The sequence below is a fragment of the Solanum lycopersicum genome, chromosome 9, assembly GCF_036512215.1.
Source record: "Solanum lycopersicum chromosome 9, SLM_r2.1".
Taxonomy (NCBI): Eukaryota; Viridiplantae; Streptophyta; class Magnoliopsida; order Solanales; family Solanaceae; genus Solanum; species Solanum lycopersicum.
The window spans coordinates 15056638-15084024 of NC_090808.1; the positions used below are offsets into that span (position 1 = coordinate 15056638).

At 36.6% G+C, this 27387-nt stretch overlaps 1 protein-coding gene across 5 annotated transcripts in view; it reads left to right on the plus strand.

Moving 5' to 3' along the window:
• The first annotated feature begins 18389 nt into the window (after positions 1–18389).
• LOC101244609 (uncharacterized) overlaps positions 18390–27387 on the plus strand; it is a 62086-nt gene continuing 53088 nt past the window's right edge. For 4 of the 5 annotated variants that reach the window (XM_019215658.3, XM_019215659.3, XM_010327444.4 and 1 more), the window contains exons 1-10: positions 18390–18873; positions 18946–19131; positions 19890–19979; positions 20694–20767; positions 20864–21019; positions 21591–21711; positions 21874–21929; positions 22556–22610; positions 22684–22740; positions 22867–22968. In XM_019215658.3, coding sequence (XP_019071203.1) covers positions 18769–18873; positions 18946–19131; positions 19890–19979; positions 20694–20767; positions 20864–21019; positions 21591–21711; positions 21874–21929; positions 22556–22610; positions 22684–22740; positions 22867–22968 — 1002 coding nt within the window. In that variant the 5' untranslated portion in view covers positions 18390–18768. Of the gene's footprint in view, positions 18874–18945; positions 19132–19889; positions 19980–20693; positions 20768–20863; positions 21020–21590; positions 21793–21873; positions 21930–22555; positions 22611–22683; positions 22741–22866; positions 22969–27387 lie in introns of all 5 variants that reach the window. The other variant, XM_019215660.3, reaches the window with a different exon arrangement.

Here is a 27387-nt window from a genome sequence, read left to right on the forward strand (position 1 = left end):
CACTCAGTCGATTGACACTTTGATTTTATTTGAGAGAAAAATAAATGCAGAGAAAGAAAAAATTTTCAGTAATTAAAAAATCAAAAATTGACTTCCTTTTATAGGCATTTTCAGCAAGGGACATGTCAGTTAAGTGAAATCTGTTCAGACCCATTTTATCCAGAAAGTTGTGTCTTTTGGAAAAAATAACAACTTTTCAAAAAATTGTGTCTGTTAGGAAAATAACTACTTTTTTGGAAAGTAACGACTTTTCGGAAAAGTAACGACTTTCCAGAATGTTACCGTTACCCGCAAATTTATAAGAGATAATATTAACAGGATTTATTTCATTTAACAAAAATTGATTAAATAAATTTTGTCCAAAAAATTTATCAATCAATCACATCATATGCCAAATCCAAAGAAATGACTTTTCATTTGCACTTTGCAAATGACTTTTCATTTTTCCTCCAAAGTAGTTCCCTCACTTTTGATATTCTCTCTTTTTTTTTCTCATTCACACTTGCTAAAACCCAACAATATATACTTTTACTTCCTTGGAATTGTGTTTTGTTGACTTATTCATGCGCTTATATTTTTATTTTTCGAACCCTGAATGAAAATTCTGAATCCACCACCGTAGAAAATGTCGAAGTATGAAGCCACGTGTATGTAAGCCCTTTGGTGATTTTACAATTCCTCTCTACTATGCTATATAATCAAATTGAATAAAGGGCTCCAATGCATGCATATCTCCCACTACTCTTTTATTATATACTATTCGCACGATACGTGCATTATAAGGGCTTACAACTTTCAAGTAGTAAACAAGATTTGGTTAAACCTTGTCTAACTTAATACCGCTCTTTTCACATAAAAACATATTATGATCGTCTTGCCACAAAAAAATATATATGGAGAAATAGAAGATTATTCTTTCCAATAGTAATTCTTGCATTCCGGCAGTTCCATCCGAGCTCGTCTTTGAAATTCTAAAACGACTTTCTGCTAAGTTTCTGATGCGTTTTAGGTGTGTTGCAAAATCTTTTGGCACAATGGACCCCTTGTTCATTGAATCACATTAAAAAAAGTTGTGTAGGTCAATTCCTTGTGAGTTACATAGCTTTAAGTGACAAAAAGATGTCATATACAATTTATGCCAAGATCACTTAGCTTGTGTTACTAATTGTCCCCTCAAGTACTTGAATGAGCCATGTTTTCAAAATCATGATTATTTTATTTTGATAACTATGGCACGCACCTGGACTAATTCCGAATGTCTGTCACCTCCCACTAGCAACATACACTAACTAACTTTGCCACAAAGGCTAAAATGTCGGGTGACAAACCATGGAAATTCATACGTTTGAATTGAGTAACTGGATTTTCACTATAGGAATAGAAAAATCATGGAGGGAGGTAAATGTTCCCGAATTTTACCCTGCCTCTAAGAGAAACAATTGTGTATGTATCAATGGAGTTATTTATTGTTTAAATGTATCCGAACGAGGTTACTTAGACCCATTAAGTGTTGGAGATGAGAAGTTAATTCGATACATTTTGTTCCCCGATGAGGTAAGAATGTGGAGTTTTAATTTTAGAATACTCACCAAGAATAGTAGAAACAAAGGGACAAGTTGCACGTATGGATAGTTCTAGTTTTTTAGACGATGGCAATATATGTTTACATGTTTTTCAGTTCCAAATGAGAGTTATTATTAAACACAATCTTTTAGCCCTTTATTTACTGTGATACTAAGTGAGCCATTCTATCAGTTTCAACTTAGTGAGATTTTCAGCTATGTTCTTATATGACATTGGATTGAAAGAATGGAGAATAGTAGATATAGATGAAATTCGTGAACGAGAACATACCAATGAGAGTTATTACATTAGTTTTGCGTTAAATCTTGTAGAGAGTATTTAGTCCTTGAGATAACTTTTACTATATTGAGGAGCCTCAACCGGTTTGGATTTTCAATGCCTTGGAAAACTGGTCAAGATAGACGACAACACCTCTGGATTTCCATCTCTTTTCGTATGAAGAGTTTTTTATATGTCATTGTCTCTAAAGTTTTTGTTCTTATCAATTGTTAACGTTCTATGACTTAATACATGAATAATAGTTACACGATCATGTCATTTATGTTGAATCCATCCCATTTTTTGGTCAACTTTAGCTATTCAATTGGTACAAGCAATTGTTAAAAAGGAATAGTAATTGGAGTTGACAATAAAGATTTGGTAGTTGGCAAATTGGTAAGATTTGCAATCATTTTTGACTTTGCTATGTTTACATATGTCATTAGTGACATAGGTATGGTTTTATTCTTCTATAAATAGAGCATTCTTGCTCATTTGTAGAACACACCAAGTTAGAGAGAAAAACCATTTTGAGAGCAAAGTGAGGTATTCCATAGACTATATAAGAAAATAGTCTGTGAAGAAAAATAGAGTGTGAGCGATATTTTAGTAAGACGGAAACCAAAAGAGTGTTGTTCCTTTTGAGTGTGTAGTAGTCACATTGAGTGTTGTATTCGTGACTACACAGTGTAAAATTCCTTACTATAGTAATATCAGTTGCTCCTCTTGGCCCGTGGTTTTTTCCCTTATTCAGAAGGGTTTCCATGTAAAATTCTTGGTGTCGTTATTTTCCCATTTTATTTCCATTACATTTACCATATATACTTTTGTGCTTGTCCGCGTTTTCCCAACAATTTATGAGTGATCAGAGGTAATCATTATGATGAGATTAACAAATAATTTACGAATAATTAGAGGTAATTGCTGAAACCATTGCTCAGATGGAGTTACGTGGGCGAAATGGGAGCTTCCTAATTTTTGAAAACGGCGTTGTGGGAGAGCAGTAAAAGCACCGTGCAGATAGAATGTTGAAAAAAAGAGATAGAGAAAGAGGGACCTTTGGTCTTTTCTTTTGTTTACATTAAAAGGTAATAGAACATTTTTAGATCTGATAGTGACCTCAAATCTTTCTGCTTTGTGACTCTTCTAATACTACTCTCTAGAGCCGTGCGTTACACATGTGTCATGTGTTAATTAGCACACAAGAGGTGGCAGAAACATGCCTAAAGGAACTTGTAAATAGAAATTTAATTTCCATCAACGATTATAGTTTTGATGGAAAAATCGAGAAATGTGGAATGCATGATGTTACCCGTGAGCTCTGCTTGAGGGAAGCTCGAAACAAAAATTTTGTGAATATTCTCAGGGAAAAGAATGATAAAATTTCAAATGTGGAATCTATGCATTTTTCCTCTATGAATCGAGTTCGGATCAGTATCCAATATGTCATGTTCAAGCATATTGTTGAGAAAATATAGGATATGTCCCCTATTAATGAGTTCCTCTCTGTTATATGTTTTCTAGATCACTGGTTCATGCCAAAATTTCCTTTCAAGCTAGTAAGAGTACTCGATCTTACTTTAGTAAGATGAACATTAATACTTTCCCCTGTTTGATACTTGATTTAATTCACTTGAGGTACCTAGCTTTGACTCCATTTCCTATCTTAGTTAGATAAGAAGAGGTCTCCTCATCATTTCGTCTTAGTTATACAGTTGCTTCTTGCTTTCTAGAAAGCATAACACCTTCAGGTTCTCTGGAGGTTTCAGAGAGAAGAGCTACAAGAAGAAGAGGTCTCCTCATCAATAGACATTCCTCCATCAATATCTAACCAATGTTATCTGCTACTTTTATAATTTCGCATGACCGGGCTGTGAAATGTCCTCTCATATTACTATCAGAAATGTTGATAAATGTCGCAATTGAGGCAGCTGCGTTTGGACTGGAATCATGAGCCTACAGAGAAAAGTACTTTGGTTTTGAAAAATTTGGAATGGCTGTCTGGTTGGAATGCATTGTACTAGTTCTGACTTAAGACTATATCCCAAGTTAAAGAAGTTGCAAATATGTGGTGTCCAACAAGACTTTTGTAGTCACAAGGACCTGTATGATTTTCGATACTTATATCAGCTTGAGGAACTGCAATTTCGTCTTAGTTATACACTTGCTTCTTTCTTTCTAGAAAGCATAACATCTTCAGGTCCTCTGAGGTTATAGAGAGAAGCGCCACATTGTGGACATCCTGTTCCACCTTTGCTCCTATCTCCTCCAGATGCTTTTCCACAAAACCTTAAGAAATTAATTTTTAGTGGACATCTCTTCATCCCATGGAAGGATTTCAGCATTGTTGGTAAATTGCCCAAACTCCAGTCCCTTATAATATCATATACTTTCTTCATAGACGTGGAATGGGAAGTATCTGGGGAAGGATTTCCTTACTTGAAGATTGTGCTACTCCAATATTTAAATATTAGGTACTGGAGAGCCAGTAGGATCACTTTCCATGACTATTTCAGTGGTAAGAACTTGTGCAGTTATGGACAGCAGAAGGATTTTTGGAAGGTAGAAGAAGTGGCAGAAAAATGCTTGAAAGATCTTATGGATAGAAGTTTAATTTCCATCTACCATTTGAGTTTTGACGGAAAAATAGAGAGCTGTGGAATGCATGATCTGAACTCTGTTTGATGGAAGCTGCTGCAGATGTTAGTGAACCACACTTGAGAAACCTCCCTCGATTGGTACGAAGCTAACTCCGCATTCTCCCTAGTCACCCGCATGTCGCTAAACACCTTATACACACCATATTCCACCTTTCCTTCTTCCTCCTCCACATTCTTTTCCACAAATCCTTAAGAAACTGGTTTTACAAATTTCCTCTTTGAGATGGAACGACTTGAGTATTGTTGGTAAATTGCCCAAACTCGAGACCTTTGAACTAATAAATGATTCCTGCATAGAAGAGGAGTGGATAGTTGAGGAAGAGTTCCCTCAGTTGAAGTTCTTGCTACTGAAATTCGGCATTGGTCAGCCTGATCAATTTCCGCCCCTTGAACATCTATTTCTTGAAGGTTGCTTGTATATTGATTCAATCCCTCAAGATTTTTCAAATATAATGACACTCATTTGCTAATTGATATAGCCTACTGTTCAGAATCTGCTTGGAATTCCACCAACAATATTCAGCAGGACATGCAAAAACTATTGAGGTCCATATCCTCTGCTGACATGTATGTATTTTAACTTTGAGAGGGCACATCTAGATACCTCAACTTAGTCACAACTGGCAATTGAACACTCGAGCTTGTCTCTATTGTATCTACTGGACACCTGATGCTGATGGGACACATAAATTTTAAAGATGTCTAGATGATTATTTTGTTTGTTTTCACTCCATATACAAAATTGTCCTATATTGTTGTTTTCGCTCCATACACAAAATTGGACGGTTACTGATTCACAATTTAATTTATATAGAAAACTAAAATGATGTAACAATATATTTTATTTTTCTAACAACTTTCCACCATAATTGTGAAAAGTATACTTGTAAAAAAATATTGTCTAATTCATATTGAGTAACCTTTAAATGCCAAGAAAATATATGAATCAAGGGGAGGCTATATCTTGTAAACATTTTAAAAGAAGTGTGACCGAAAATCATATCACCAAAAAAAATGTAAATTATAGGAATCAAACTTTTCATATGAAATTAAAATTATCCATGGTAAATTTCTAATTGTAATAATCCCTTAAAAAAATTAAAAATACTGAAATCAATAATTGGCTCAAATACATTAGTATGCAGCTCGATACAGTAAATATTGTCTCGAATACATTAATATGTAGCTCACATATATTAAAACTAGTTTGAATACATAATATGTAGCTTGTGTACATATTATATGTAGCTCGTATACATTACATACTGGCTCGGATACATTAACATGTAGTTTGGATATATTAAAGACTACTTCGGATGCATAATATATAGCTTAGATATATTAAATACTGACTCGGATACATTAATATGTAGCTTGTATACATTACAGAAATAAGAGATTTTATAGGTTTTTATAAATAGAATGAAACATTAGAAATAAGGGAAACATAAGACCATGTATTTTAATAGTTTTTCCAAATTAATAAAAACTAGTAAACATATCCGTGCTTCGCGCGGACCTCATTAGATTTATGAATAATTTTTTTTGTTTAAATATTTTGAGTCAAATATTATTATCATTGAACTCAATAACTTATATTTTTCAACTTGTTGTTCACTATCTATAAGTATTTTAAATATAGTTGATTTCGTATATGTTATCTTTAGAAAGATGTAAAGAAAGACAATAATTTCATGGAAATTTTCTTTTTGTTTATGCGGCGAAAAATAATTTCATGGCAGTTTTCTTTTTATTTATACGGCTGAGGTAAATTCTAAATTATATTTTAGGAGGGAGTTAAATTATACAGTGTTCATAAAAAAATGTTAATAAAAAAAGTTACTATAAATAAATTGATAACCAATAATTTAATAAATTAGAAAACATATTATATATATATATGTATATATATATATATATATATATATATATATATATATATATATATATATATATATATATATATATATATATATATATACACGTATATATATAGGAAGAAGAGGAGCTTGAGGTTAAGTTTCTCAATTTACAAGAGGGACAAAGTTTTTTTTCATCACAAAGCTAACCTATCTATTTGAGTTTCTTTTTATCACGAAGTTGACCCATCTACTTATAAATGCATTATAAAATGTGTCTCCCTACTTCCCACTTATTATATCTAATAAGATTTTTAAAAAAAATTGATTTTTATCTTAATACTTTTGTTTTTAAATAGTAGTAAAAATAAACTAAAACAGCTTTGTCGGTAAAGCATTTTGGCCTTTGTTATCAAAAGATATAACTTTCATTCTTAAGTGTCATTCGAATCTGAAAAAAACATTCCCTTTGAGCTCTTCTAATTAAACAAACCAATCAATCAAGATGTATTTTTGCATGTACTTAGCTGTTTAATTACTTGACCAAAAGTTTGAATTTTATTATAGCATGTTTTTCAAGTATTTGTATATCAAAAATATTTATTTTTCGAGAGTAATAAAGATTGATTTTCAATATCTAAAAAAAAATTTATCTAGAAGTTTGGTCAATCGGCACTACTAATCCTAAATCTAAAATCCTAATGTTCAAAAATTAGTTGATCTTTTCTCTAATATATTATGTTAATAAGCGACAATTTGAGGAGCTTGGGGTTAAGCAGACTGCGTAATCATACCCCCAAGCTCCTCATATATTTCAATACTATCCAATTATTTTCATCATTTATATTTAGTAGTTTCATTTCTTACTTACATTTTAAATATATTATATATTTAAATTATCAAAATATAATTACTTTATAAATTATAATAATTATCAAATTAAAATATTTTAAGAGCATATTAACAAATTATTACTATGAAAATTTTACATGTGCCACTTAATTGAGATAGATGAAATAATATATTGTTCTAAATTAGATTTAAAAAAAATAGTAATTACAACAATTAACAACTTAATTTATTTAAAAATGAGAAGTTAGTCACATAAATTGAGACAAATAGATTAACATTTATCGTGCTACTTAGGATCGATTTGAAAATTCTCAAATTTGTCCTTCTACTTCAATTTCTTCTATTCATATTTAACACTTTCTTCATTTTAAAGTATTATCTTACTTTCTTTTTAAGTATGTTATGTTTAAAAATGTCGAAAATATAGTATTATAAATCACAATAGTTAACAACTTAAAATATTTAAAATCATACAAAAAACTTAGATATACTTTCAAAATTTCATACGTGTTCACATAAAAATTGGGACAAAAAGAAACATATATAATTCGAATTTACATAAAAGTAAAAAGTATAATAAATTACAATAATTAATAATTTAAAATATTAAATTAAAACAAATAAACTAATATATATTGGGCCGTGCTTGCACGACCTATTGTATCTACTCTTTGTGTGTGCGCGCATATATATATATATATATATATATATATATATTATTTTATGAATATTTAAAAATCATCTTAGAAAAGATTTTGTTTTTACTTAAATATTTAGTTAATTAGTTTAGTTAATTAATGATTTATATAGTTTGAATTTATTAGTTTAATTTATTTAAACTAAGAAGCTCGTTAATCAATTAATATTGTCCTAGTGAAATTAAATATTTAACTCAAGTTGGCTTAGATTTTAACTTAATTTGTCTAAATTTGCAATCCTTTGTGCCCTTTTCTTAATTACGAATCTAGCCATTCCTTACCATATCTTCTGGTCAGTCTACCTTTTTTTGTACCGAGCCTTCCCATCCCATCAGCAACTCAATAAACATAATTAGCTTTCTAAGACCCTTTCCAATTCCAACTTTTGAGAAGCACTCATTTTCAATGTTAACATCTAGCACACGAGGTTAACAGATCCAATGTTTCACTCTATAACAACTAAAGCAACATCTGAATTCATGATGTCAATCTCGTACAAATCAATACAGAGGATAATGCTATTTCAACGCTTCGCTCGTCCATGCTCCTCAAATCACTCGTTCACCTCCTCATTCCCATTCGATTCTTTTGTGAATGAGTATATTCTCGTCCTTGAATAAATGCTTGAATTTACGAAAAATGTCAAAATTTCCACTGAACTATGTGAAATAGATCACTTATACCCTCGATTATATTTTGGAATAAAAAATATCCCCGCTGTTATCCTAGGAGACCACAAGTACCCTCAAGAGTTAACACCCCAATCTTTTTAGTGATGTGGCATTGCCACATGAGACTATTCCCTCCATCTAAGCGTCACTGCAAAAGTACTTGATCTATAGTGGCAAAAAAGTTGCCACAGAATCTCAAAATATTGCCTTTAAGAGTGACTTTTAGTGACGACTAATAGTAAAACCTATTTTTTCAACAAAAAAAATGATAATTAAATTTCTATTGAAACCTAATTTGTAACGACCTGTTTAGTCGTTTTGAGCAGCAGATTTTATTTCTGGAAAAACTGGCTGAGACGACGGAACCCACGACAGACCGTCGAGGGTGTCTCGTTCCAAAATACTTAGAATCCTGAAAATTGGGTACTGAAATCGACACTTTGAACTTCGTAACGGAATGGCAGGACGGACCGTCGTGGGCACGAAGGACCGTCACAGACCCTTTAATGGAATGGAGTCTCTGAACTCTGTGACGGAGCAGCAGGACGGACCGTCGCAGGCACGACGGCCCGTCACAGGCTGCGTAATCCCAAGCGAGGTCGGATTTCTTTAAATGTTTTAAGGGACATTTTGGACTATTCCTGCTATAATAATAAATTTAGTGGGTTAGTGTTAATAATTTAACTACTTGAGGGTTAAAAGAGATAACCTTGAATTAACTAATGGGTTAATTCACCATCTTTTATACTTAATTATATGCTAATTAGAGTAAAAGAAAGAGGGTCTGAATAAGAAAAAGAAAAGAACATAAAGAGAGGGAGAAACGATCGAGAGAGAGAGGAGAAACGAAGAAGAAAGCAAGATTTTGAGGATTAGCTTGCTTGATCACAATTCTTCGGTGGAGGTAGATTATGATTTTTATACTATTCGTAGTTAACTCTTAATAGCGAATGATATGTGTTGGGTTGTATTGTAGAGTCTTCTATATGCCTAATTGTATGCTTGCATGAATGTGATTATATAATTGTGATGAAATAAGCATGATGAAGCTATTCAATTCCAAATCTTGAAAACCCCTTGTTAATGATGATGTCTTGGTATAAAAGAAGGTTTGATGAACTAAAGTAATGAGATTGATGATGTCTTGGTATAAAAGAAGGCTTGATGAACTAAAGTGATGAGATTGATGAGATTGATGATGCCTTGGTATAAAAGAAGGGTTGATGAATTAATAGAATGAGATTAGTGGATCGGGTGTCACGAACCGACACATAGAATTAGGGGATCGGGTGTCACGAACCGACACGTAGAATTAGGGGATCGGGTGTCACGAACCGACACGTAGAATTAGGAGATCGGGTGTCACGAATCGACACGTAGAATTAGGGGATCGGGTGTCACGAACCGAAACGTAGAATTAAGGGATCGGGTGTCACGAACCGACACGTAGAATTAGGGGATCGGGTGTCACGAACCGACACGTAGAGCTAGGGGATCGGAGTGTCACGTTCCGACACATAGTAGTAGGGGAGCGGAGTGTCACGTACCGACACAAGAATAAAGGTGATGAATCTTGAAAGATGTTAATATACTCAATCTAATGAACCTAATTCCCAAATGAGTATGGTATTGAGGCTTGAGTCCTCATGTGTGAACTTGGCGGTACTTAATTAACGATCATAGTACTTGTTGTTGCTACATGTTGAGTAATGTAGTTGATTTTATATTATTACTTGATATATATTGTTTTCTATTTTGAGTTGGCCGATGATATCTACTCAGTACCCGTGTTTTGTACTGACCCCTACTTGTATGTTTCTTTTTGTTAAATTGTGGAGTTCAGCAAACGTGCCGTCGTCTTCAACTCAACCGCAACTCTAGCCAGTCTTCATTACATCGGATTTCAGGGTGAGCTAATGCTTCTAGCTTGGACTGGATCTTCCTCTTCATGTCTTGATGCCTTGAACTTCCGGCATGGACTAGATTTTTACTTATTTTAGCTTCTTCGATACTCTTAGATTAGTAATTTGAGGATAGATGTTCTTGTGATGACGACTTCCAGATTTTGAGGATAATAATAGTTGTCAAGTTTTTAGAAGTTATTTAATTGATTTTCATTAATGAGTTTAAGTATTCCGCATTATATTGTGCTATTATATTCTAAATGTTGGGTTTTGTATTGATTGGTTCGCTCACATAGGAGGGTAAGTGTGGGTGCCAGTCGCGGCTCGATTTGGGTCGTGACAAACTTGGTATCAGAGCATTAGGTTCGTTGGTCTCATCACACAAGAACGAGTCTAGTAGAGTCTTAAGGAACAGTAGGGGGACGCCTTTACTTTTCTTTGAGAGGCTATAAGACTTTAGGAAAATTCCATTCTTTCTTTTTTTCTTTCGTGCTATTACTTGGATCCAATTGGTATCTAGGTGATACAAATTGGTATCTGACCATCTTCACTCTATTTCGCAGATGGTTAGAACTAGAGTAACAACCGCGCCAACATCAACATCGGCAAGACAAGATGCATCTGAACCAGCCACTGAGACTGTAGCTCAAAGAGAAGCAGTGGCAAGAGGCCGCGGTAGAGGTCGCGGGAGGACGTCCTCTAGAGGAAGAGGACGAACGCCTGGACCATCTGGTACTAGGGCGGTGACTCCTCCACCGACCGAGGAAGTAGTAAGAGAAGGGGAGGATGGGGAAAATGAACAAGTACAAAATGAGGAATTACCACCCCAACCTACCCCAGAGATGATCAATCAGGTTCTTGCTTATCTTAGCGGGTTATCTGATCAAGGCCAAGTGTCTCCAGTGTTTTCTACACTAGCACCTCAGGCTCCGGAGGTACAACATGCGTCTACTGTGGCTCCCCGCATGGATGCCTCATTGGAAATAGGCACGTTTCCTCGTCTAACTACAGGGCATATAATGACAAATGATCAGCATGAACTTTTCAGTAAGTTCTTGAAATTGAAACCTCCAGTCTTCAAGTGTGCTGAATCTGAGGATGCTTATGATTTTCTGGTTGACTGTCATGAGCTACTACACAAAATGGGTATAGTAGAACGGTTTGGTGTTGAGTTTGTGACTTATCAGTTTCAAGGGAACGCCAAAATGTGGTGGCGGTCACATGTTGAGTGTCAACCAACATAGGCACCACCTATGACTTAGGCATCATTCTCTAGCTTGTTTATGGAGAAGTATATCCCCCGGACTTTGAGGGATAGGAAAAGAGATGAGTTCTTGAGCCTAGAGCAAGGTAGGATGTCCGTTACTGCATATGAGGCTAAGTTTCGTGCATTATCCAGGTATGCCACCCAACTTTGTTTCAGTCCACAAGAGCGGATTCGCCGTTTCGTGAAGGGGTTGAGGTTAGAATTGCGGATTTCAGCCTTACAGGTAGCGACTACGGCAAAATCTTTTCAAGAAGTGGTAGACTTCGTGATAGAGGTAGAGGGAGTGAAGCCAGATGACTTCACTATGGCAACGACATCAAAGAGGTTTCGAAAGGGAGGTGAGTTTAATGGTTCTTACTCTAGAGGACAGGGTTCAGGAGGTTACTCAGTGCGACCAATTCAGTCTTCACTAAAGACTGTAGTTGGGGGTCCACCTCAGACCGGTCAACACTTCTCTGAGAGACCCATGCTTGACTCCAGAGAGTGTTATGGATGTGGGGAGACTGGACACATTAGGAGGAATTGTCCAAAACAGAGTTATAGACCCCCAATAGCTAGAGGTAGAGGTGGTCATGGTAGAGGCCGTTATTCTGGAGAACGTGGTGGCCGAGGTAATGGTGGTCATAAAAACGGGGGGTGACGGACAAATGGGAACTACTGCAGTGCAACCTGTTAGAGGCAACGGACAGACTGGTGATAGGGCCCATTAATACGCTTTCCCTGGGCGGTCTGAAGCGGAGACATCAGATGTCGTTATCACAGGTAATCTTTTGGTTTGTGATTGTATGGCTTCTGTATTATTTGACCCTGGCTCCACATTTTCATATGTATCTTCTTCATTTGCTACTGGTCTTAATTTACATTGTAAATTGCTTGACATGCCTATTCGTGTTTCTACTCCGGTGGGTGAGTATGTGATAGTTGAAAAGGTGTATAGGTCTTGTCTTGTGACTTTTGTGGGGAGCAATACTTATGTAGACTTGGTTATCTTAGAAATGGTTGATTTTGATGTAATTCTGGGTATGGCTTGGCTTTCTCCGAATTTTACGATCTTGGATTGTAATGCTAAAACTGTGACGTTAGTCAAGCCTGGGACAGATCCGTTAGTGTGGGAGGGTGACTACACTTCCAATCCGGTTCGTATCATCTCCTTTCTTCGTGCTAAGAAAATGGTTAGTAAGGGTTGTTTAGCATTCTTGGCACATCTCAGGGATGATACTACCCAAGTACCTCCAATTGAGTCGGTTTCGATAGTCCGCGAGTTTTTAGATGTGTTTCCTGCAGACCTTCTTGGTATGCCACCGGATAGAGATATTGACTTCTGCATTGACCTTGAACCGGGTACTCGCCCCATTTCTATACCCCCTTATAGAATGGCTCCCGCGGAATTAAGAGAGTTAAAGGCCCAACTTCAAGAGTTGTTGAGCAAAGGCTTCATTAGACCAAGTGCATCTCCTTGGGGTGCTCCAGTGTTATTTGTGAAGAAGAAGGATGGGATTTTTCGGATGTGCATAGACTACCGACAATTGAACAAGGTAACTATTAAGAACAAGTATCCCATTCCTCGCATTGATGACTTGTTCGATCAGTTACAAGGTGCTTGTGTCTTTTCTAAGATTGACTTGAGATCCGGTTATCATCAATTGAAAATACGGGCAACGGATGTGCCAAAGACTGCTTTTCGAACTAGGTATGGGCATTACGAATTTGTAGTAATGTCTTTTGGTCTTATGAATGCCCCTGCTGCTTTCATGAGCTTGATGAATGGGATTTTTAAGCCATATCTGGATCTCTTTGTGATCGTATTTATTGATGATATATTGGTATACTCAAAGAGCAAGAAGGAACATGAGGAGCACTTGAGAATGGTATTGGAAATGTTAAGGGAGAAAAAGCTTTATGCCAAATTCTCCAAGTGTGAGTTTTGGCTAGATGCAGTGTCCTTCTTGGGGCATGTGGTTTCTAAGGATGGGGTGATGGTGGATCCTTCTAAGATTGAGACAGTAAAGAATTGGGTAGGACCTACTAATGTGTCAGAGATAAGGAGCTTCGTTGGTTTAGCTAGCTATTACCGTCGATTTGTCAAGGGATTCTCTTCCATTGCTTCCCAATTGACGAACTTGACTAAGCAGAATGTTCCATTTGTATGGTCGTACGAGTGTGAAGAAAGCTTTCAGAAGCTCAAGACTTTGTTGACTACCGCACCAATCCTTACCTTGCCAGTGGAAGGTAAGAATTTCATTGTCTATTGTGATGCATCCTATTCGGGTTTGGGTGCACTGCTAATGCAAGAGAAGAGAGTAATTGCTTATGCTTCAAGGCAATTAAAGGTGCACGAACGTAATTATCCGACCCATGATTTGGAATTGGCTGCGGTAGTATTTGCCTTAAAGCAATGGAGACACTATCTGTATGGGGTTACGTGTGAAGTATACACGGATCATCGTAGCCTACAGTATGTCTTTACTCAAAAAGATTTGAATTTGAGACAAAGGAGATGGATGTAACTACTGAAGGACTACGATATCACTATCTTGTATCATCCGGGAAAGGCTAATGTTGTGGCAGACGCCTTAAGTAGAAAGGCAGGGAGCATGGGAAGTCTAGCTCACTTGCAAGTTTCTAGACGTCCATTGGCTAGAGAGGTTCACACTCTGGCTAACGACTTTATGAGGTTAGAAGTAAATGAGAAAGGAGGATTGTTGGCTTGTGTGGAGGCGAGATCTTCTTTTCTTGACAATATCAAGGGAAAACAGTTTGATGATGAGAAACTAAGCCGAATTCGGGATATGGTGTTGCGAGGAGAAGCTAAAGAAGCAATAATGGATGAGGAAGGTGTTTTGAGAATTAAGGGAAGGGTACGTGTGCCGTGTTGATGATTTGATCCACACTATTCTTATAGAGGCTCATAGCTCCGGATATTCTATACATCCTGGTGAAACAAAGATATATCGTGACCTAAAGCAACATTTTTGGTGGAGTAGGATGAAGCGTGACGTTGTGGAGTTTGTTGCCAAATGTCCAAATTGTCAGCAAGTAAAATATGAACACCAGAGGCCCGGAGGAACACTTTAGAGAATGCCCATTCCTGAATGGAAGTGGGAAAGGATTGCAATGGACTTCGTGGTTGGTCTTCCAAAGACATTGGGGAAGTTTGACTTTATTTGGGTAATTGTGAACAGATTAACTAAGTCTGCTCATTTCATTCTAGTCAAGGTGACTTACAATGCAGAGAAGTTAGCCAAACTTTACATCTCGGAAGTGGTGCGATTGCACGGAGTTCCACTCTCCATCATATCAGATAGAGGTACGCAGTTTACTTCTAAGTTTTGCAGAACATTGCATGCTGAATTAGGTACTAGGTTGGACCTTAGTACTGCATTTCACCCTCAGACCGATGGTCAGTCTGAGTGAACAATTCAAGTGTTGGAGGATATGCTTCGTGCATGTGTGATAGAATTTGGAGGCCATTGGGATAACTTCTTACCCTTAGCAGAGTTTTCATACAATAATAACTATCACTCAAGTATTGATATGGCTCCATTCGAAGCATTGTATGGGAGGAGATGTAGGTCTCCCATTGGTTGGTTTGAGGCATTTGAGGTTAGACCCTGGGGTACTGACCTTTTGAGGGATTCATTGGAGAAGGTGAAATCTATTCAAGAAAAGCTTTTGGCGGCGCAAAGTAGGCAAAAGGAATATGCAGATCGAAAGGTTAGAGACATGGAGTTTATGGAGGGTGAGCAAGTCTTGCTGAAGGTGTCGCCCATGAAAGGGGTGATGCGGTTTGGTAAGCGAGGTAAGCTAAGCCCAAGGTATATTGGTCCATTTGAAGTTCTGAAGCGCGTTTAACACCCCAATCTTTTTAGTGATGTGGCATTGCCACATGAGACTAATCCCTCCATCTAAGCGTCACTGCAAAAGTACTTGATCTTTAGTGGCAAAAAAGTTGCCACAGAATCTCAAAATATTGCCTTTAAGAGTGACTTTTAGCGACGACTAATAGTAAAACCTATTTTTTCAACAAAAAAATATGATAATTAACTTTCGATTGAAACCTAATTTGTAACGACCTGTTTAGTCGTTTTGAGCAGCAGATTTTATTTCTGGAAAAACTGGCTGAGACAACGGAACCCACGACGGACCGTCATGGGCACGACGGACCGTCGAGGGTGTCTCGTTCCAAAATACTTAGAATCCTGAAAATTGGGTACTGAAATCGACTCTTTGAACTTCGTAACGGAATGGCAGGACGGACCGTCGTGGGCACGACGGACCGTCACAGACCCTTTAATGGAATGGAGTCTCTGAACTCTGTGACGGAGCAGCAGGACGGACCGTCGCAGGAACGACGGCCCGTCACAAGCTGCGTAGTCCCAGGTGGGGTCGGATTTCTTTAAATGTTTTAAGGGACGTTTTGGACTATTCCTGCTATAATTATAAATTTAGTGGGTTAATGTTAATAATTTAACTACTTGAGGGTTAAAAGAGATAACCTTGAATTAATTAATGGGTTAATTCACCATCTTTTATACTTAATTATATGCTAATTAGGGTAAAAGAAAGAGGGTTTGAATAAGAAAAAGAAAAGAACATAAAGAGAGGGAGAAACGATCGAGAGAGAGAGGAGAAACGAAGAAGAAAGCAAGATTTTGAGGATTAGCTTGCTTGATCACAATTCTTCGGTGGAGGTAGATTATGATTTTTATACTATTCGTAGTTAACTCTTAATAGCGAATGATATGTGTTGGGTTGTATTGTAAAGTCTTCTATATGCCTAATTGTATGCTTGCATGAATGTGATTATATAATTGTGATGAAATAAGCATGATGAAGCTATTGAATTCCAAATCTTGAAAACCCCTTGTTAATGATGATGTCTTGGTATAAAAGAAGGTTTGATGAACTAAAGTAATGAGATTGATGATGCCTTGGTATAAAAGAAGGCTTGATGAACTAAAGTGATGAGATTGATGAGATTGATGATGCCTTGGTATAAAAGAAGGGTTGATGAATTAATAGAATGAGATTAGTGGATCGGGTGTCACGAACCGACACATAGAATTAGGGGATCGGGTGTCACGAACCGACACGTAGAATTAGGGGATCGGGTGTCACGAACCGACACGTAGAATTAGGGGATCGGGTGTCACGAATCGACACGTAGAATTAGGGGATCGGGTGTCACGAACCGAAACGTAGAATTAAGGGATCGGGTGTCACGAACCGACACGTAGAATTAGGGGATCGGGTGTCACGAACCGACACGTAGAGCTAGGGGATCGGAGTGTCACATTCCGACACATAGTAGTAGGGGAGCGGAGTGTCACGTACCGACACAAGAATAAAGGTGATGAATCTTGAAAGATGTTAATATACTCAATCTAATGAACCTAATTCCCAAATGAGTATGGTATTGAGGCTTGAGTCCTCATGTGTGAACTTGGCGGTACTTAATTAACGATCATAGTACTTGTTGTTGCTACATGTTGAGTAATGTAGTTGATTTTATATTATTACTTGATATATATTGTTTTCTATTTTGAGTTGGCCGATGATATCTACTCAGTACCCGTGTTTTGTACTGACCCCTACTTGTATGTTTCTTTTTGTTAAATTGTGGAGTTCAGCAAACGTGCCGTCGTCTTCAACTCAACCGCAACTCTAGCCAGTCTTCATTACATCGGATTTCAGGGTGAGCTAATGCTTCTAGCTTGGACTGGATCTTCCTCTTCATGTCTTGATGCCTTGAACTTCCGGCATGGACTAGCTTTTTACTTATTTTAGCTTCTTCGATACTCTTAGATTAGTAATTTGAGGATAGATGTTCTTGTGATGATGACTTCCAGATTTTGGGGATAATAATAGTTGTCGAGTTTTTAGAAGTTATTTAATTGATTTTCATGAATGAGTTTAAGTCTTCCGCATTATATTGTGCTATTATATTCGAAATGTTGGGTTTTGTATTGATTGGTTCGCTCACATAGGAGGGTAAGTGTGGGTGCCAGTCGCGGCTCGATTTGGGTCGTTACATTTATAAAATAAATAACTTGCAATATTAATATTAAAAACACCTAGTATTATTACGAAAAATCATGAAAATTACTTCTCGATTCACATCTCCTACTATATAATGCATCATTGTACATTTTATACATTTACATATAACATACAAAATAAAACATACATTGTCTTCAAACTCCTAATTAATTGATATCATTTTTGTTTTTTTAAATAATGAAGAAAAAACACAAAGTTAAAATTTAATGTTAAAAACTTTTAGTGACGATTTTTTGAATTTTTATGGCGATTATTGTGGCCGCTAAAGGTCTAATTCTTTTGTAATGAATCCTAGTTGACAATACTTAGGTGGAACGATAATACCACGTGACTTGCCAAGTCAATAAAAATATGAAATATTAACTCTTGAGAATAGATATGATCTTTTGAAATAACAACAGAAATATTTCTAATCCCAAGATATAATAAAAAATATAAATAATCTATTTTACATAGTTCAACACATAGTTCAAGGATAATTTTGATTCTTTTCGATTAAATTTATATTCTACCATATACTTTTCCCTTTCACCCCCGTTTAGTTCTCATTTCTTAAAAAATACGAATCTCCTTACCTTTTTTTTTTAAAAATTTTATTTATTCTCATGAGAACCAAGACGGCCCAGAAAATACAAACAAAACAGCAACAACAACAACTGAAACTTCTTGTCTCCAGCCCACACTAAATTCAAGAGATCTAGTAATTTCCACCTCTTTTTCTTACCTTTACCGTCCTTGTTCGAGACATTTTGATTTCGGCAGTCGTCGGAACCACATTTTTCGTCGTCTCCATATGGGTGTGCTTTCAACTTGTACCAAGCTTCATCCTTAGCCATTCCTTACCAGGTCTCCCGGCCTTTTTGTACCGAGCCGACCCATCCCATCAGCAGCTCCAATCAACATAATTAGCCAACCCAGACCCTTTCCCCAATTCCAATTTTCAACCTTAAAAGAGATGGCTTTGATGGCAGTGTTGGAGTCAGATCTTCGAGCTTTATCGGCAGAAGCTCGCAGGCGATATCCTGCCGTCAAAGATGCTGCTGAACACGCTATTTTGAAGGTTCTTCATATGCACTTTTAACTGCAAATTAAAATGATAATTGTTTCAATTTGAGTTTTTGCATATTTGCAGTTAAGATCGTTGTCGAGCCCCAGTGAGATAGCACATAACGAGGATATACTTAACATATTTTTGATGGCCTGTGAAGTTAGGAATGTAAAAATGAGCGTCATCGGACTTTCTTGTCTGCAAAAACTCATTTCTCACGATGTAGTTGCTACTTCAGCTTTGAAGGAGATTCTCGACACCCTCAAAGATGTAAGTTCACATATATTTCTCTACCTTTTCCATGTAACTGGATATAAACAGGTGCCATTGACCAATTGCCATAACTTAAGATTGCTAGAGCAGTCAAGTCTAAGGTAAACATATAAACTAGAGTTCACAGTCAGTTAGATCTTCATAGAAGTGGGGTTTTGTTGATTCAGTTCATCTTCATTGCAATATATCTATAATTGATTTTGGGCCCCCTCTCCCAACTTCTGAACCTTGTCATCCCTAATTTTTCGGAAGGAGCCTTTCGAGCACCTAATGTAACATGAAAGGAAGCCCCTTCTCAAGATAAAAAGAAAAAGAAACTTTCTGGATCAAAAAGGTATAGAAAGCAAATTATGCTGGATTTCAGGTAACCTAAAATAGTATACCTACTAACCCTTCGGGATGGTCCAGTGGTTTGGACTTGGGAAACCCCTTACCAGCAAAAGCAAGGTGTTTGCCTTCTGGGTCAAGTCATAGTAGGCTTGCCTAGTGGCTAGTGTGGTTTACCTCTCCTATGTGGTTTGCAAGCTGTTGCATAGGAACGAAGGTTTTACCTGTGCGCACCCAAAAGGGGTAGTGGCTGCGGGTTTCTCTTGTCACAAGAAAAATAGTATACCTGCTAGTTCTTCCCATACTGTAGAACTTCCGAATTAGAAACAAATGCTGTAAGTGGATTCTGAGTTCAAACATAACAAATTTCTTCTACACTCTATAGTTGCATCATTTAAAAGCTGCCTCTTTTCTAAATCTTTTCACAGCACGGGGAAATGGCTGATGAGAGTCTTCAACTTAAGACCTTGCAGACAATCCTCATTATATTTCAATCTCGTTTACAACCTGATGATGAGGTAATTGTTTATTTCTTGCATATCTTGATTATGATAGTAATTGGTTGGCTTTTCCATGTGTTTCTGAGATTTGGCTGAATTAGTGCTTTAGGACATTGAACAACTAAGTGATTTCCTGATTCTACCGAAGCAGAAAAGTGCAAAACTTCTTGTTCATGTATGCTTGATCTAGTTTTGTATGTTCGTTGAAAAGAAAAACTGGAATTTTGTCAGACTTTTGAGGGCCTGTAATGGACAACAATATCCTTTATGGGCACCTTCCTGTTGCATCTGATTTGTGAATGTTGACTCCATGTCTAATATCTTTAATTTTCTGTCTTATGTGGGTGGCAGTATTATAAATTACATAACTTTGTTCTAAAACCTTTTATGTGAGTATGGAGCGTTGCGCAAAACTTATGTTCATGGTTAATGAATTCAAATCGTTTGTTTGATTGTGAAACTTGATATGTAGAAGTTTGTATAACAGAAATAACATACAGCTGTATACTAAAGAATGATAAAAGCCTAGGTTATAGCTAGTGAGTATGTGATTACATGTAATGGAAGGAAGGTAGGGAGAGAAATGAGGGGAAGCAAGCTAGAGAAAATCCTTCTTCTAATTCCATCCACAGTTCCCATTTTTCTCTTAAGGTGGGAAATGTTATTTTGAGAGAGTTGTGGTTGGTCTTCCTTTTCGAACTGCATATGCATTAACTTTTCTATGACTTTCAGGAATACACTGCTCAAGCTCTTGGTATCATTCTTCACCTTCTTGAACACAATAGATCCTCTGATAGTGTGCGAAAGTGAGTTTAAAGGGTGAAAGTTCAATGCATTAAGTTGGCTGTTACCTTTCTATGTCCTGTTTCATTTGGGTGCTCATGCTTTGAAAATTGTTTCAGTACTGCTGCTGCAACTTTTAGGCAAGCTGTGGCATTGATATTTGACCGCGTGATTTCTGCTGAGTCACTTCCAGCCGGGAAATTTGGTTCGGGAGTGTACATCTCTCGTAGCAGTTCAGTTACTAGTGATGTCAACCGCAATATAAATCATCTAGAGTATGTACACATCCTGATAACTTCTTTTTTCTTTCAATGACAAGTACACGTCCTGATAGTATAATGGATTTAGTTTTTTCCGTGCTCTTCTCTGCATGTCCAGCAACTCATTACTATATTCCACTCACGGTGATTCAGCAACTTAATAGATGTCTCTTGGGTGGTCTTGCCCGTCTTGCCTCTTGAAGTTGAACATACCTAGTATTTCCTACTGCGTTAAGGGTGTGTTATGTTCCCACTGTCCATGCCTGTGTAGTTAGTCATTATTAGTACTGCACCTACACTAATCTATGAGTGATCATAAAGAACTCTATTCGTTTAAATCTTATATTTCAAAAATTTTGCCTCAAGGACATCTTCTCCTCTTGTTGTACTCTTCCTTCTTATTGACTAAATCTTCCTTTTTAATGAAAGATCATTTTTTTCTATGCAAGCTATGCTATTCTACTGGCATTCACGAAGTTATGTTAGTGGTTGATCTAGTTGGGCAGTTCAAAGAATTTGTGTACTTGTCTTATGAAGTCTGATGTTATGATTTACGAATTTCAATTTCTGCGACATACTTGAACAGGTCATTGGAGCAAGAGGTTTGTTCTGGAGGTCCATCACTGATGAGGGATATCCTAACTAATTCTGGAAAGCTCGCACTTCGGTTGCTTGAGGACCTGACAGCTCTTGCTGCAGGTGGATCTGTATGTGCCGTGCCGATATGAGTGGTTCTTCTTCTTGTTTGAAAGATCATTCAAAATCTTTGGACCGTCTCCTTTCTGAAAGTGATCCATTATAATTGTGCTTTCCGTTGCAAATTTAAGTGTTAGATTCCTCCCTAATATTATGTTTGTTTTGTACTTCAGGCTGTTTGGTTACGTGCCAGTTCCATTCAACGGACATTTGCACTTGATATACTTGAGTAATGATCTAGCCTTTTAGATATTATACTTCTGTCCCCTTAGATATGAATTCTACTTGATGCTTGTGGAGTGTATCACATGAATGTGTAGCATTATACTAGTTACCTCTTTAAAAAATTGCTGTACTTGCTAAATTAAGCTTGTAAAAACTGTTACTTTTTCAACTTCTGAGTAATACATTAATTTCCTACATCCCCTAACTAGTGGAGTTCTGAAAGTCTTGCCATTCTTTTCCCAAATACATACAAGATTGAGTTATTGACATAATTTGTTCTGTGTACATGATATATATATCCATATATATCCTGAAATTGTGGGCCAGCTGATGCATGTTTCAATACTCGGTGGATAATGGTTCCGTTCCACATCCTTCTGCACTTAATTGATTGATTTGATTGTCCATGGCTGGAGAGCCTTGATGCTATAAGAGTAGGCCATGCTTTAATCTTTAGAGCATGAGCTAAAGTAGCAGCTGTACTATTTTATCCAGCGTTTGTAGGAGGAAGAGGAGGCAACTAAACATGTTTATGTAGATGGCCTGAATGAGTCTGAAAGAGTTCGCTGTAGAAGTTGACTAACTTATATAATAGTTTGGTTTTTCTTCTGTTGCTTTATTTCTTTTCAGGTTTGTTTTATCCAATTATGTGGTGTTGTTCAGAGCGTTGGTTCCTTATGAAGAGGTACAGGGATATTGTCTTTTGTTCTAGTTGTATTGGTTTTATCCTTTCTCAATTTGGTAACTTCTAATTGCAGGTACTCCGTCGCCAGATATGCTCACTTCTGATGACATCACTTCGTACTGATACTGAGGTGATAATTCTTCCATCTGGAATTTAGTCTCAGTGAAGCAGATTTAAGCATACACTTTGAAATGCTGTCTTCACAAGAATCTGCTTCATTATTTTCTTTGTATCTTATACATTCTCCTGTGAGCAGCTTGAAGGAGAATCTGGAGAACCTTATTTCCGTCGTTTGGTGTTGCGTTCAGTAGCCAACATAATCAGGCATTACAGTTCTTCACTTATAACTGAATCTGAGGTAGAGTTATAACTATTTTATGACCCTTGCTGTCCCCTATAGTGGTCATCATGAATTCTTTCTGAGACGAAATTCCATCTATGTTAACAAACTATTCGCCTTATGTTAATAATATTCTAAAGGTCATTATTTATCATTTTTATTCTAAATAAGAATATTGTAAATGATATTGTGTATCAATTAGGACTAATCATAATTAACCAGACTGAGAGCCTGTTTGGATTGGCTTATTTGAAGTGTTTTTAATCCAAATAGCTTTTAATCCAAAATAGCTTTTAATCCAAAATAGCTTTTGAGCACTTTAGGAGTGTTGGAGTAAGTCAAAATAGTGCTTATAAGCACTTGGTTTTAAAGCTAAAATGATAAAGTAAGCCAAAAACCATAAGTTAGGATTTCTTACTTTGCTTTTGGCCAGATTCATCTCTGAAAAGAGAAACTTCCTAAGAAGATCAAGGGGCATTAGAAAATTCTCTGATTTCATTTAAGACTTGAAGCTGATTGATATACAACTTGAAGACAAGAATTATACTTGGTTTAAAGGAAAATAATCAGGAGATAGCCTCAAGGACTGACAGGATTGGGACGAAAACTTTCACAATTTAAAACAAATGCCACTGTAGAGGCTAAGATCAGACCACTCACCTATTGTATTGCAAGAGGGAGGGTGGAACAAGAACAAAAGCTACTTCAAGTTTTAAATTGGTAGCTTGGCACAGAAGGATTTAATGAGAGTTAAGGAATGGTGGAGCTCTTTCAAGTCCACTTGAAAGCCGAATTTCATTCTTGCATCCAACCTTAAAGCTCTAAAAAATAAGCTTAATGGAATGGAACAAGAGTGAACAAGGAAAACTTGAGAATAAGGAGAAGGAATTTACTTAATAAACTGGCCGAGTTTGACAAAACAATGCAAGAAAGAAGACTTACTGAAGAGGAGACAGTCTGGAGGGCAACAAGTTTGTTGGAGTAAAAATGATGAAATATCGTGGACGCAAAAGTCAAAGTCATTGTGGCTAAAAGAGGCTGATAGAAACACCAATTTTTTTTTCACAAAATGGCATATGCACACAAAAGGTACAACAACATTGAACAACTCATGATTCAGGGAGAAGTATCTCATGATCCTGGAAGAATTGAAGGGGAAATTGGGAATATCACAGAAAGTTATATGTGATGCCACAAGCTGGAGACCAACTTATTTGTTTCCTAATTTTCCCAGAGTAATAAATGAGGAAAAGGAGATGCTACGAGGGTTTTTTGAGGAGAGTGAAGTTCTGAGATGTCTAAAACTATGTGCAACAGCAAAACACTCGGCCCATATGGCTTCACAATGGGTTTCTTCATAAAATGTTGGGAGATATTAAAGCAAGACATCATGCTGACCTTTTAGAATTTTCATGAACACGAAAGGTTTGAAAGAAGTCTTTTATGCCACTTTTTAACTCTCATTCTAAAGAAAGAGCCAAAGAGTTGAGGGATTTTAGACCAATCAGAATAGGCAGCATATAAAATTGTTTGCCTAAGTGCCAAAAGAATGGTTAAAAGTGGTGATAGACAAGTTGATTGATCCATAACAAATGGCCTGCGTCAAAGGTAGACAACTCATGGATGCAGTGCTAATAGCTAATGAAGTTGTTGACTCTAGACTAAAGCAGAAAATGCCTGGAATCTTGTGTAAGCTAGACATGGAGAAGACGTATGACCATGTTAAGTTGGAGTACTTATGGGATTCTATGAGAAGAATGGGGTTTGGCCAAAAGTGGATACAATGGGTCAAATACTACATCTAAACGGTAAGATTCTTAGTGCTTATTAATGGCTCATCAACATGATTTTTCCATGCACAAAGTGATTTAAGACAAGGAAATCCTTTGTCACCCCTTTCTTCTTAATAGCCATGGAGGATCTTAACAACATGATCAAAACAATAAACATGAATGGGTGGCTCAGAGGGTTTGATGTGGCTAGAATTGGAGAAAGGAACCTGTGGTTAACTCACTTGCAATATGCTAATGATAATCTGCTACTATGTGATGCTAAAGAGGATCAACTCTGGACCCTTAGGGTGATTTTGGTACTTTTGAAGGGATTTCTGGGTTGCACATCAATTGGAGGAAAAGTTTTCCTATATCCTATTAATGAGGAGCAAAACATGGAGATTTTGAATCAATCCAAGGTAGGGAATTGGGGAATCTACCCACCATCTATCTAGGGATGCTGTAGGGAGAAAAATCACAATCAACTGAAATATGGAATAGTGTACTTGAAACATGTGAAAAGAAATTGCAAGATGTAAGACTCAATATCTCACCAGGGGAGCCATACTAAATCTCATCAACTCAGTCCTTGATTCACTACCTACCTATACGATCTCCGGTTTCCCCATTTCAGAAAGGGTCATTAATAGATTGGACAAGATCAGGAGCAAACAATGAAAGGATGGGTTATAATCTGGTCAACTGGGAAGCAGTGATAACTGGGGAAAAGACAAGGGGAATTGGGAATCAAGAACTTTAATTTCCAAAGGAATGTCTGTAGAATGAACCGATTATGGAGGTATAGTAATGAGAACTAGACTCTATGGAGGAATGTTATTAATGCTAAGTATGATTAGGAAGACCACTAGTTGACGAAAGAAATAACGACATCCTATGGAGTTAGTTTATGGAGGTCTATCAAAACATTATGGAGGTTAACATTATGATTAAAGTGGTGAAGAAAGCTAAAACTGATTTTTGGAAGATGAATGGCATGAGACGGGAAGATTGGAAAATCTGTTCCCAATATTTATGCATTAGTCTCTCATCAACAAAAGACCATTGGATAATTTTGGACACTATGGATGGAGCTTCAACTTCAGATTGCATTTAAATGACTGGGAGCAACGTTCAGGAAAGCGTGAAGTGGAAAAAAGCAATAAGGCCCCACTTCCCGCTTTAACCGATGAAGCACTCACATACTTATTCTAATTTGTGAAGCGTAGAAGGCTCCCATCGCTTCGCTTCATCTCTCTTAACGATGGAGCGCTCGCTTTCCTGAACACTGTTCGAGAGAACCAAAGAGTTGTAGATTTCATTAGTACCATCGAACACTTCAAGGGAGATAGGAAAGTCAAGATATCTTATGGTGGAAAGGTAATAAGAAGGGCCAATTCAAAGTAAGTAATGCTTATAGGTGGAGGAATCAAACACCTTACTACATAAGATACTATTCATGGAAAGACATCTGGGAAAACAAAATCCCACACAAAGTGGCTTGCTTTATCAAGAAGCTAGTCTCAACCCAAGATAATTTGAAGAGGACAGGGATACCATATTGTCCTACGTGTTCTTTTGTGGGAAAATACTGGCCAATAATCCAATCGAGTATGTTTGTGAAGAAAATACTGTCCAATAATCCAAACGTGTATGAGACATACAATTAATTTTTTCATTGCAAAGGCACTGGACAATTATGGAGGATCTTTTAAATCCCAAAGGCATTTCATGGACCATGCACGAAAAGATTACTGAAGCAATGAAGCAATGCAGAGCTAGGAGAAAGCTGGTGTACATTTAGTGGACAACTTGGCAGAAGAGGAATGCGAGATGTTTTTACAGCAAAAGATTAAGCTAAACTGCCTTTTGTTACTATGTTTTTGGTGTAATCAAATTTATTCAAATGACACTATCTCCATAGGAGTTAGCAGGATTTTGAAGTAAATTTTGTAAATATGGTTTTCAGTACATAGGTTGTACTATTTGTGACGTAGTTGCATGTTCAATTTTTCTTTTATGATAATTAAGGAGTACTGTAAATTACAACTTTCATTGAATAATCATCATATATCATTCACTCAAAAACACATGCTTAATGGAAAAAGGCGTAACTATGTTGCGAATTGCTGTCAAAACAATTATTTTCAATTGTGTGATTAGACCCGTGAAGAGCACGAGATTTCTTTCTTCTAGTACTACTTAAACATAATAGCCTGACAGAATTATCATTTAAGGTTTGTCTTAATATTCTTTCCCATGTTCTTTAAATCTCACACCTTAAAAGAAAGAGAAAAGGATAATGTTGATATTGGGATACTTACAAAAACTTAAATGAGAATACAATATTGATAAAGAAACAGAGAGTATACAAAGTGAAAGGAAGTAGAGGAGGTTAGGAATTAGGATAAAGAAAAGAGGGGATAAGAGAGCATGGAGAACTAATGTAGAAGATGAGTGGCAAGATTTTGATTTTCACCAACTTGCAATATATATTCTTTGATCATTAAGACTGTCCTACAATTGTGATGCATAATGTTAGATAGGAGGGGAAAGATGGAAGTGAATTACAATTAGCCTTAGATTCCTTATTGGAAACAAAAAGAACTTTGAACCGTAACCTAAATCTCGGTAAATCTTTTTGATAAAGGATATTCTTAAAAGATTT